Source organism: Astyanax mexicanus, chromosome 1 (assembly GCF_023375975.1).
Source record: "Astyanax mexicanus isolate ESR-SI-001 chromosome 1, AstMex3_surface, whole genome shotgun sequence".
NCBI lineage: Eukaryota > Metazoa > Chordata > Actinopteri > Characiformes > Acestrorhamphidae > Astyanax > Astyanax mexicanus.
Genome location: NC_064408.1, coordinates 50,647,219 through 50,660,004, shown reverse-complemented (window position 1 = coordinate 50,660,004; position 12,786 = coordinate 50,647,219). Strand labels below are relative to the sequence as shown.

The 12,786-nt window shown below is 38.8% G+C and overlaps 1 protein-coding gene across 4 annotated transcripts in view; it reads right to left on the bottom strand.

The window, feature by feature from the left end:
- LOC103023947 (interphotoreceptor matrix proteoglycan 1) overlaps window positions 1-12,786 on the bottom strand; it is a 50,359-nt gene that overhangs the window by 17,916 nt on the left and 19,657 nt on the right. For 3 of the 4 annotated variants that reach the window (XM_049479574.1, XM_049479578.1, XM_049479576.1), the window contains exons 12-17: window positions 11,329-11,387; window positions 10,636-10,656; window positions 9,322-9,515; window positions 9,020-9,075; window positions 4,879-7,315; window positions 1,944-2,533 (exon numbers count right to left, since the gene is read on the bottom strand). In XM_049479574.1, coding sequence (XP_049335531.1) covers window positions 1,944-2,533; window positions 4,879-7,315; window positions 9,020-9,075; window positions 9,322-9,515; window positions 10,636-10,656; window positions 11,329-11,387 — 3,357 coding nt within the window. The remainder of the gene's footprint in view (window positions 1-1,943; window positions 2,534-4,878; window positions 7,316-9,019; window positions 9,076-9,321; window positions 9,516-10,635; window positions 10,657-11,328; window positions 11,388-12,786) is intronic. The other variant, XM_049479579.1, reaches the window with a different exon arrangement.

Below are 12,786 nucleotides of genomic sequence, written 5' to 3'. Positions count from 1 at the left end.
CCCCCCCCAAAATCCCTGAAATTTTGCCTTCTTGAAAAAAAAAGAAAACACAGAACTCCTGCAGAGAAAACTGCAGTGATGCATGCTAATTTGTTGTCTTTGTCATTAAAACACCGTTCTGCGCTGAAGTGAATGTGTTTGATTTGTTCGAGGGAAAGACATGTGAGTGCTGTTTTTCTCCCTCACCCCGGGGCAGACAGGAAACAAGCGAGCTCTGAGAGATGTCTTTATCCAAGACTGTAATGAGTCTATCTACAGACGCCGGTGGCAGAAAACAGTTTGAATCTGTGGATTTGTCCTGTGATGGGGTCGTTCAGGATAGTGCTGCTTTGAAGTCCTGCTGCAGCTTTCCATATGTGAGTTTTCCTTTTTCCAGTTTAGACCTATGTACAGTAGATCAACTACAGTTACAGCATAGAGCATATTGTATTGTATTTCATCTTGAAAATAGGAAGTCTGTTATAATAATAAGTCTATGAGCCCTGTTTTCGATATCTACAAGGAAGCTGTCAATCACACACCTCACAGCATGATTTATGGCGTGTCAGTGTGTCTTTGCTATCATAACAACAGTAAAAACACGCCTTGCACAGCTCTAAATGCACAAAAGGCATGCACATATTTTCTTAATTAATTAATCATGGGTGTGATTTGGGTGTAATATGAAATAAACCCATCAGCATGTCACTTGCCATTCTCTTCAAGAGCCATGCGTGCTCTGACTTTGCCGGATTGGTATTTTAACAGCACAGTGCTTCTGAGTTTCTCACCAGAATAAGCACTGCCGTGTGTTCTTGTGAGTGTGTGTGATTGACAAGCAGAGGCGTTTTCCATGTCCAAGATAGCAATACTCCAGAAATATACATGAACACACCTCACGTTGAGATCACCACACCCATCAGTTGTAATTTAATGGCGCAGATGTAAGACATGAAAATAGACTGTTAACATGGTGTAATATAGCAATGAGCCTCACAACCCGTCTTGTGCAGGGTGTAAGATTGGACCCTATCTATGTACTTGAACCGTTTGCGAGTACAAATGCCATCAGCATGTGATTATTTGGAAAGAGATTGAAAAAAGAAGAGCGAATTTGGAGAACTTTGGGCTGTAGTTCATGCGACTTCTTCATAGTGTAGAAAGCAAATCTTAGTGAAGTCTTAGTGGAGTCAGGAATGAGAGATGACATAGTTAAAGGGAAGGAACAGGGTAGTGGACGGTTGTAAAGAATCATAGTAAACTGTAGGTTAATGTCTACAGCATGGGTCGGCAAAAGGTGGTAAGCATGAAACATCTGGGCCGTGAGGTTGTCTGAACTATAATAAACGCTAATGAGAAAAAAAAAAAAATAAAATGGCCTGTGGCCTGCCAAAATGCAATTTTCATTTAATTTTTTCCTTTTTTTAATTTCAAATTTTCAATCCCATTTTCTCCCAAGGCCAATAGCCCAACCCACCGCCTACTACTAGTAATGCCCCAACACCAGGAAGGTGAAGACTAGCACATGCCTCCTCCAAAACATGTGAAGCCAGCCACTGCCTCTTATTTTAAACTGCTGCTGATGTAGAATTGAGTAGCCAGCAAGCTTTAGAGTGACGTGGGGAGAGAGCACGACCTACCCACACAGAGAGAGAAAGGCCAATTGTGCTCCCTCAGGGCTCCAGCAGCTGATGGCAAGCTGCATGAACAGGATTTGAACCAGTGATCTCCCGATTATAGTGGCATCGCCGTAGTCCTCTGGACCACTCAGAGGCAAAATGTTATTTTCATAACACCACTTTCTGAGTATTGAGACTTCAAACTTGCCTTAGCAACAGGCAACCCAATATATATAGATATAAAACATCTAATATACCTTTTTACAACTAGTGACATTCACGCATTGTGTCTCTACATATCTACAATTCTTCATGAGGTGCTGGAACAGGTGCAAATTCACTCACCAGTTCAACAAATCTGTTTTCCAGTGTTCTGTACTCAGGAGAGCTCTTGTTAAAGAGGTCATCGGAGAACATCATATTTGTGACCCTCAAACTGAAGAACACCACTAACTCTTTGCCTTTGCTTGCTGTGGTCATTGAAGGTGTCGTCAGATATTTGAGGGGAGGAGCAACTGTGCTCTCAAATGGATGTTCTTCATTAGGGAAAGTGTACCCAGTGCCGTAGCTTAGAAGATCCATGGTCTCTGTGCTCAACACATCCATCTGATCCAGCTCCTTGGCGAGATCCTGCACATCAGTATCAATGTCCTCAGGTGGAGCCTCTCCCTCCTCTTCCTCTGTTCCTTCTATTTCCCCAGTGTCTTTGGCTTCAATATTCTCCACATTTGCAGGTTCTTCAGGTGATCTTGTAGATGATTTATCCTCCTCATGAGCAGGTACTGGTGTTATCACAGGTGCGTCTGTTGGCACCACTTCGAAAAGCCCCATGTCTGCAGATGCTGTAGTTGCTGTGGGTTGGGTTACTTCTGGGACTGATTTGGTATCATCTTCTCCCCCGTCAGGGATGAGGTCTGTTTCATCAGTGTCTCCTTCTGTAAATCAAAATTTAAATAAATTGAACATTGGGTCATTATGATTTCTAATCATTTTAAATATGCCATAGAATATTTTATATATTGTTTTTAAACTTATATTCTGTTACCTAGTTCAGATACAATTTTACATTCTCATTTAAAACCATATGATTTAAGTCGAGAATGGAACAGACTGGGCTCATAAACAATTTGATGAGCTGTGCTCTGATTGGCCGGTTTATAGTGAGGCACTCAATAGGGACTCACTCAAAAATCCATTCATAATTGGATTTTTGCAGTTACAGTGGCTTGCATATATATGTGTTCCTTGAACGTTTTCACAGCTCGTCACCATACAACCATATACTTAAATGTATTTTATTGAGGTTTTAAGTGATAGACCAACAGAATGTAGCACATAATTGTGAAGTAGTACAGAAATGATACATAGGTTTATAAATTTTAATCAAATAAAAAGTGTGACTTTCAAAAGTATTCAGCACCCTTTACTCTGAAGGGTTTGTTCTGGTTTGTTAGAGAACGCTAGTGAACAAACAGCATCATGAAGACCAAGAAACTCACAAGATAGGTCAGAGATAAAGTTGTGGAGAAGTTTAAAGCAGGGTTAGGTTACAAAAACAAATCCCAAGCTTTGAGCATCATAAAAGAGCACTGTTTAATCCATCATTCAAAAATGGAAAAAGTATTCTACAACTGCAAATATATGCAAAGATATGGCCATCCACCTAAACTGACAAATTGAGCACAGAGAGCACCTGTCAGAAAAGCAGCCAAGAGGCCCATGGTCACTTTGGAGGAGCTGCAGAAATCCACAACTCACAACCGTTATAGGACAACCATAGATCATGCGCTCCACAAATATGGCCATTGTTGAAAGAAAGACATGAGAAGTATCAATTGCAGTTCGCAATAAGCCATATGGGGAACTCAGTAAACATGTGGAAGAAGGTTCTGTGGTCAGATGAGACCAAAGTTGAACTTTTTGGCCTCAATGCAAAGTGCTATGTGTGGTGGAAAAATAATATTGCTCATCATCCTGAACACACCATCCCCACTGTGAAACATGGTGGTGGCAGCATCATGCTGTAGAGATGCTTTTCTTCAGCAGGGACAGAGAAGCTGATCAGAGTTGGTGAAAAGATGGATGAAGCTAAAAACAGGACAATCCTGAAAGAAAACCTGTTAGAGGCTGCAAACGACTTGAGACTGGGAAGGAGATTCACCTTCCAGCAAGACAATGACTCTAAACATACAGCCAGAGCTACAGTGGAATAGTTTAGACCAAATAATATTCATGTGTTAGAATGGCCCGGTCAAAGTTCTGACCTAAATCCTAATGAGCTTCTGTGGCAAAACATGAAAATTACTGTTCACAGATGCTCTCCATCCAACCTGGCTGAGCTTGAGCTGTTTTGTAAAGAAGAATGAGCAAAAATCTCAGTCTCTAGATGCGGAAAGCTGGTAGAGACAAACCTCAAAACACTTACAGCTGTAATTGCAGTGAAAGGTAGCTCTAGTATTAATATAGGGGGCCTGAATACTTTTCAGATTTTTATTTTGATTAAAATTTTTAAAAACATGTATCATTTTTATTCCACATCACAGTTATGTGCTACCTTGTTTTGGTATATTACTTAAAAGCACAATAAAATACATTTAAGTTTGTGGTTGTAAGGTGGCAAAAAGGGGTATGAATACTTTTGCAAGCCACTGTATGTGACTTTGTTAAAATAAAATATCCAGATTCAGGTTTTTTTTTTTTTCATTTAAAACTATATAATTTGATAGTAGAAGCAAACATACTGGGCTTATGAACATTTGATGGGGTGCACTCTGATTGGCTGGTTCACATCCAGGCACTACACTGGCTGACACAGAACCAAAATATCTAGAACCATTCATGTGCAATAGAGAGTCAGCCAAAAAATCTGTACATAATCGGATTGCTGCAGTTATATAATTTTTTCAAGCAGTCATAGATTAGTAGGATAGAATATAAAGCATTTTACTGCAACAATTACTTTATTAAATAGCCTTATAAACTTTTTATTATATAAGATCAAAGTATTGTAGTGGAAAGTAAGTGTCTCTGGGACAGCTGTTATATTTTTAATAATGAATTTTTTAAAGCCTAGTATTTTGTGCGCAGAGCTAGATAGAAGATTTGAAAGTGGAGACAGCACAAAGTCTAAAATTAGCACATTAATTCTTCCCAAGAGGATGGACTAATTCTTAGCGCTCATGCAAATGCATAATATTAATTCCATTAAATCATGGTATGTGTCTTTTTCTAAGCACAAACAGTGAAATATCACTTTACTTTAACATCAGACTATGATCACCTCTCTCCTCAGCAGGCGGTGGCTCTTTGTCTGGTGCAGATGTCTCAGTGACTTCATCAGGCTGAGCTTCAGCTTCTGTTGATTCACCGGGTTGAACAGCAGCTGCAGTGTCCTCAGAAGGCTCTGCTGTTATGACCTCTGCTACCTCTGATGTTGTTTCAGCTTCCTCAATACTTGGCACCTCAGGGTGTTTATTCTCGGGATGTGTATAATCCACATATTCAGGTAGACTTTTGTCCTCTTCAGGCAGTGAGTCCTCTATGGGCAGGAAAGGCATATTGTCTGGCTCCTCAGGGTGATAATAATGAGTGTTCCCACCAGGCTCAGCGTCTTCTGTTGGAATCTCAGGTGGAATAATCTTAATCATGTCAGCGGGAGGTTCTGTTGGTTCTACCTCCACCGGAACAGTAGTTTCACTTGTTGTATCATCCTCAGGTTCTATCACCTTGTCGTCTTCTGGCAGTTCTGGTATGTCAACCTCTACTTTAGGTTTTTCTACTTTAGTTTCTTCTGTTGGTCCTGATAAACCTGTTGCTGTATCAACCTTAATGCTTGGTTTTACTTCTTCCTCTTCTTCGTCTTTCTTGAGTTCTGGCACCTTAACAGTTTCCTCTGTAGTAATATCTACATCTCCAGCAGTCTCTTCCTCAGGTCCCATAATGATAACTTCATCCTTGGGTTCCGCAGTATCTTCTTCAGGCCCTGTTACCCCAGATTCTTTGCCAGGTTTTGCTGCTCCAGATTCTCCCTCAATTTCTGTTACATCAGAGTCTTTGCTTGGTTCTGTTTCTTTAACCTGTACTTCATGTTCTGACACTTTGCCTGTTTTTTCAGCTTCTATGTCAGGTTCTGCCAGCCCAGCCTCTTCCTTGGGTTCTGTTTCCTCAACCTCTGATTCTGCTACCTCTGTTTTGGGTTCTGTCACAGCAATGTCTTCTTTTATTACTGTTGCCTCAACCTCTTTATTTGGTTTTGCTACCTCAGTCTCTTTTTTGGGTACTTCTACTTCACTGTCTTCTTTCATTTCTGTTACCTCAGTCTCTTTCCTAGGCTCATCTAAGTCAGTGTTTTCCTTTGACTCTTTTACCTCAACCTCTTCTTCGGGTTTTGTTACCTCAACCTCTCCTTTGGGTTCTATTTCCTCAACCTCTTTTTTGGGTATGACTACTTCAGTCTCTTTTTGGGGTATTGATTCCTCTGACCCTTCTTTGGGTTGTATTACCTCAACTTCTTTTTTGGGTTGTGTTACCTCAACAACTTCTTTTGGTTGTGTTACTTCAACTTCTTTTGATTGTGTTACCTCAACTTCATCTTTTGATTGTGTTACCTCAACTTCATCTTTTGATTGTGTTACCTCATCTTCTTCTTTGGGTTGTATTACATCAACTTCTTTATTGGAATCTGTGACCACAACTTCTTTTGTGGGTTCTGTTGCCTCAACAACATCTTTGGGTACATTTATTTCAATCTTTTCTACTGGTTCTTGTTCTGTATTCTCAACTGCTACAGGTTCTGTTATGTCAACCACTGGATCAGACACTTCATGCCCTTGTTCTGCATTTTCCTCTTTAGGCTTTGCATCTAATGTCCCATCATCTGATTCCTTACCCTTGCCTTCAGATTCTAAAACATCAGCTTCATGGACAAATTCAGAAACCTCATCGACTGAGATGTCTTCAGATTCAGTGGGTTCCACATTTTCATCAGGTTTCTGATCCCCTCCTGGCCTGTTTACTGGTTTAGTCACTTCTGATCTAGTATCCTCAGGCCCTTTGTCTTCCTTGTCTGGTTCAGGCATATGTGTCTCCTCCTCGGTTGGAAGTATGTTTAAATCTTCCTCCTCAGGAATTGGCTCTATTGGCTCAGTAGGAGGCTGTAAGGTGATAGCTGAATCTGTTGTAACTGGTAACTCCTTGTCTTGAGGGGGAGGGGTTACTGTCGCTGTGGTGAGCAAAATCTGTGTTGTGGTGACTGATGTTGAAATGACGTCATCCTCCGGAATCATGTTGGGACTCTCTTCGCTAACAGTGGCAGGTTTTCTTTGGGTGTCAAGTTGTTCATCATTTGGTGGTAAAGGCAGCTCATCCTCTGAAATGAGGTTTGGAGTTAAATCCATATCTGGAGAATCTGTCTCCTCTTCACTAGTCCCTTCGCTTGGGTATTTGGTAAGTACTTTTGTCGGGACTGTGGAGAAAATGTCTCTTATAAGCTCACTATTTTCTACTGTTATTGTTTCAATCATGTGGGTGATGAAAAGCTCCTCTTCAGGTTCACTTGTTGGTGGTGTTGTTTGAGAGACACTTGGTTCTTTAGTGGCCGCTGAATCTAATAGTGTATCCAGATCATTTTCATCTTGAGCTGGTGAAAGAGAAATTTCCACAGCTTCTGGCTTTTCTGTCGATATGCCTGGGTCATAATAAATGTCTGGCTCAGGAAACTGTAAAGTAAAATATAAGATGTTACAAAATGGAAATAAAAAATAAAATAAAATAATGATGTGCAAAATGTCCCATTAATAAAATATGTTCTATTTTCCAAAATGTCAAATGACCATTAAGGATTATATTTTCTGTTGTTACTCATAACATGGTCATGATATGTCATCAAATATTAAGAAAACATGCTGAATTTAAGCACTGGCTGTTCTTGTCAGCAAAGCTTTTAAACTGTGCAGTACATCACAGAACTTTGTAAGCTGTAGCATCTGACTTTGCTCACCGCTATTCTCCCATTTCTATTTCTACAGTTAGGGTTGCCAGATGTAGACATCACATGGCAAACAGTGTGCTGCATCCATGGAAATGGGCTAGCTGCCTATGTTTCCTCTAAACAGGTAATTACTGAGCTTCAGTGAGGTTGCTAAACATAGCTGGGTAATTTACCATCACCACTGACATAATAGAGACTGTCGTATATATATTGACTGATTAACTACAGAGAAAGACTTATCATTGCAAACTACCATGTGTCAATCTGGCAACCCACGTGAGCTTTGCGTCTGCTGTAGGCATGTGACATACTTGCTTGCATTTATTAGTGATTATTCCTTTAAATGAAGTCACATCTTTGTGGCCTTTGCAATAAAGTTGGGCACCTTACACAGTTAGATTTAGTAGCACAACTTTGTCACATATCATGTTTTATAAAATTACTTATAAAAATTAGTTTAAAATCTAAAATCTTTTTAGTTGTGTTTTTTTCCCTTTACATGAGGTACACAGTTTAAGGATAGTCTTGTGTCTTCTTGCACAAACATTGTAAGGCCTATCCAGAGTTTTCTTAGTATTTAGGAAAAGGTTTGTTAGTGCCAACCTAAATACTTCAGTTTGTTATTCTGCGTTGGACTCGTAGCTATGGATCATTTGGCTAAATTTGTTAGTGTAGAAACCATCTTCTTGTAATCGTCAGCCTTTTAAGAGAGGGTTTAGCATTTTAAGTTTTTTAGGTTTTGCTGGTATTGTGTCAATTTCTATTTTTTTTTATCTCCAAAGTGTAATATTGCCTTTGCCATGTCTTGGACTACAGCCTTAAACATGATCAATTCACCCCATGCTTAACAGTTGGTCATTTCCCTCTAAATGTATCTTATCTAACTGAGGCCAAAGGGATCTATCCTGATTTATCAGTCCATAGTGCCTGTTTCCAGATCTCAGCTTATACTGTATGATGCTCTGTAGCATACCTTAAACACTGAGTTTTGAGATACGGCTGCAGGGTTGCAGGTGCAAGAATCAACCCCAGTGAAATATACAGTGAAACAGTGCACCATCTCTTTTTAATAGTCTACACCTAGTCTTTCAGCAGGTTCTTATAGGGTCAAAGACGGTTATTGATTTGGCTTTTATAACAGCATTTGAGCAATTCCACAGTATAGAACTGCAAACTGAACAAACCTCCCCTGCCTTGTTGTTCACTGAGACAGTTACTCAGAGGAGCCCATGCTCACAGACTGTTAGAACCAGATTTGAAGGGTCAGGAAAGTTATAAGCTTGTAAGTTTGATTGAGATGTAATTTCCTTATTTTAATTGATGATATGCCTCAGGTCTTTACACTGGCCACATTTGTTTTTTTAGGTTATGAAAGACAGAGTAACTGTATTATGATTTGCCATCAAGTCGTAGATTAGTAGTGTTAACTCACCTCAGTTGTAACAACTTCTAAAACCTCAGAGCCTGGAGTTGGTGTGAAGGTCTTGCCTGGCATGATGGAAAAAAAGCAACTGATAAAATAACAGCTGATACATTTTGTAGAGAAGAACTCTGATCAGAGTTGAAGTGCATATTTTTGCTTTGTATGCTAGACACAGTTTTGCTTTGGGCTTGTGCCGGAATAGTTCAGAAAACTGGTGACATATTTTAACTAGATTTCACAAAAATGACTCATCTTCAGGTAGGGTTCAATTATTCATTCCTCTGGCCACCTAAATCACATCAATCATCTACCTGGATCAAAGGTCAGCGTATCGAGGTCGATTGGTAAGGAAGACTCCTCAGCCAGTGCTTTTGTCACTGTCTCCCTCAGGCTAGGTCTGCTCGCTGAATTCCTTGTACCCATTCCGTCCTCCAGGCTGTCCTCACCAATGTCGGATGCAATAATCTCAAAGATGACTGCATAGTGCACTGATATTCCTCCAGATCTGTGGAGTTCAAATGACACAGCACACTATAATATGCCTGTATTCTCCTGCATGTTGATATAATGGCCACAGAAATAAAGGACAAAATTCACAAGACTTTATAGACCTTTTTTATTACTGTTTAAATGGCTTGACTGTAAATAAACATTTACAATGGATTATACCAACAAGCTACAGTTTTTTAATGGCTTTCAAGGCTTTTTCAACATTAAAAACATGTCATTTTAGCTCAGCAGCTAATGCTTTTCTTTTAGACCAAAGTTTAAAATGTTTATATAGGTTTATATAAAGGAACTAAAGTCATTAAACCTAATGACTGTTGCCCTAAAGCCCTCAATATCATAAAATTGAAAGATACCATGGATCATGCACTGCCAAGTGCCTGGGGGGCACCAAAAAAAAAAGTCTAATGAAAAATCATTATAATTCATAATCATAATCAGGGGCATCATCTGGCCCGGGCTTCTGGGGCTTCTGGGACCGCCTCCCTGTGTGATGTTTTATAAGTGGATGTGAAGTTTTAATAGGTTTGGATTTTGTGAAAGGATTAAAGAATACAAATTATGGAAATCACACTTGCCCAGACAGAACTGAATGAAATGCAGATGTGCTTGTCTCTGTAGACTCTCTAACGATTGGTGCTTGTGAAAATATCTTTAATCGAATAGCTTTAATAGAATAACATGATATTTTTTTGTAGGGATGATAAAGATCCTCTTTTTAATAAATTCTTTTGTGCAGTTAATGGTTCTTATGTGTAGTTATTTACTGAAAAAATGATCACTTTCTTACTTTAATACTAGGCTAGACTTTTAGTTTAGTGTTTTATCAAGATTATAAGATTTAATTTCCTCTTACTTATTTGCTACGTATTTGTTTTTGAAATATTAATATTGAGAAGTTTTTTTTAAGTTATTTTGGAAATAGGGGGGCACCACAAACATTTATGCTTAGGGCACCCAAATGGTTAGTGCTGTCCCTGGCAACACATACATGGTACACATATTCAGGACTAATGCTATTATACGTGGTGTCATATCATTCTTTTACTTCCACAGAAAAGACTTACTAACAAGACACGCTACAGTTGATCGACTAGCCTAGTGGATTATACTCTTACCCATCATTCCCATCTGTCTCGCTTCAATTTAGAGAAAGAAAAGAAGAGTTCAGCCTCATTAATTAAGGCACCATAGACATCAACAGTCAAACAGCCAATAGATGTATGACTTCAATGACATAACACTGCATTGATATTCATTTACATTCTAAAGTGTTCAAACAATTCATAAAAGGCATGTGGATTCTGTGAACGTGTGACTGTTTTACATAATGATCGTGCACATTGATTACCATCTCTATGTGACTCAACCTACATGCTTTAAATAATTATTCAGTAGTTCAAAAGCAAGCCGGAACGGCTAGAGATGATCACACAGTCTGGCCCGCTTGCTCTAAAGCACTGTAATATAAAGAAGGCAAAGCAAATGGCATTGCATCTGACAGTGAAGATAATGCTAAGATAATTCTAATGGTATGATACTGTAGGGACGCCAAGCCTGGATCTTTTTTTTCTTTCTTTCTACCAGCTGTGCTATTATCAGATGGATGCTCTGTCGTTACAATTAAGTCTGATGATTCTTTTAAGCCCTGTGGGTTCTACCACGTACAGCCGATGACTCAGACACTAATCAACAAGCTTTAATAGAGAGGATATGGCTTTTTGATGACCTCTGAAAATGACCTCATCCTCTGTCTTTTCCCTCTCATATCCTCTGCTGTTCAGAGCCTTAAGCTGGTCGGTATGACCTACCTGATTCCCAGCACTTGGATGTCTTTAAACCCGGGGAAGTCATCAAATACATGCAGCATCTATAAAACAAAGGAAAAAGAAAGATTTATCATAAGATCTGTTTTAATGCTATCCACTGTCTACTTGATTTAACTGTTAATATGCTAATTAGTCACTCCACCAACTGCTGCCTTGTCTTGGCCAATCATTATCTTGGATCTGAGGGGGAGACATTTGCATTTACATTCTCAGTAAACTAAGCCAACATGTATCAGTTGCACACCACACCTGTGTTTGCCTGCCTGATGAAGTAATGGTCAAAACATGAATAAACAACAACATTCGTAAAGCTACATAACACATGCCTTTAACCTAAATAAGCATTATTAATATTAATGGCTTTTACCAACAAGCAGTATTTTTTTTTTCAATTCTTCTTCAGTCAATGTTAATGTCATGTCTGTTCAGCAACTGATGCTTGTATACAATATGAGTCAAAAGTTTAGACACATCTCTTCATATTCAATTATTTTTCTTTTTTAAATGTAAGTTGTAAATGTAATACTGAAGACATTAATGCTATACAGGAACATGTGCAGAATTATTTTATAAACAAATTTGATAGATTCTTCTAAGCACCACATTTAGCTTTGAGGGCAGATCTGCACACTCTTAGAATTTTTCTAGTATTTCAGTGTCTTCATGAAGGAGAATCACCTGGAATAGTTTTCTCAGCATCTTAAAGGAGTTCCTTGAGGTGCTGAACAATAGTTTCTGCTTTTCCTTCATGATGTGAAGCTCCAGCTCATCCCAAATCAACTCAAATCACCATCTCAGTTGAGTTAATGCTGCCTTCAAGTCGTGTCGGAAATATCGTATTCACGAGATAAGAGCACATGAACGCCACCACAAACTATTTTTATATAAGCCCAGTGTTTGCCAGTTGGGGGTGTGTCAGTAACAAGAGGTGATGGCAGCTGCCAGGTCCTTCTTCTGCAGTAAACCGTAAAAACTTTGAGCTTATTAGCAATAGTTTTAAGCTGTACAGGTTTAAAAAAAACTACTAATATGAAAAAAGTCTAGTACGATTCACGGTTCTTATGAGATAAAAAACATCACTTACTTAATGCATGTCTTATTCGCTACAAAATAAACTTCCTGTTTTTATGATAATAGCCCAAAAGTATAAAACAAAAGTATTTTTCTAATGAGGTCCATTTTCACCCAACCAGAAAACACTTGAACACATGTCAAGTCATAATTACAACCTGTAACCTCGTAAGCAAAAATTTCTGAGGAGGATTGGAAGGCAGAAATAGGTCAGGGGATTGGGGAAGTCGAAACGTTTTTTTTTTTGTTTTGTTTACTATGTAATTTCACACGTGTCCTTTTATTGTTTTTATGTCTTTAATATTAATCTACAATGTAAAAAAAAATAAAGATAAAGACTGAATGAAAAGGTATGTTCAAACTTTTGGC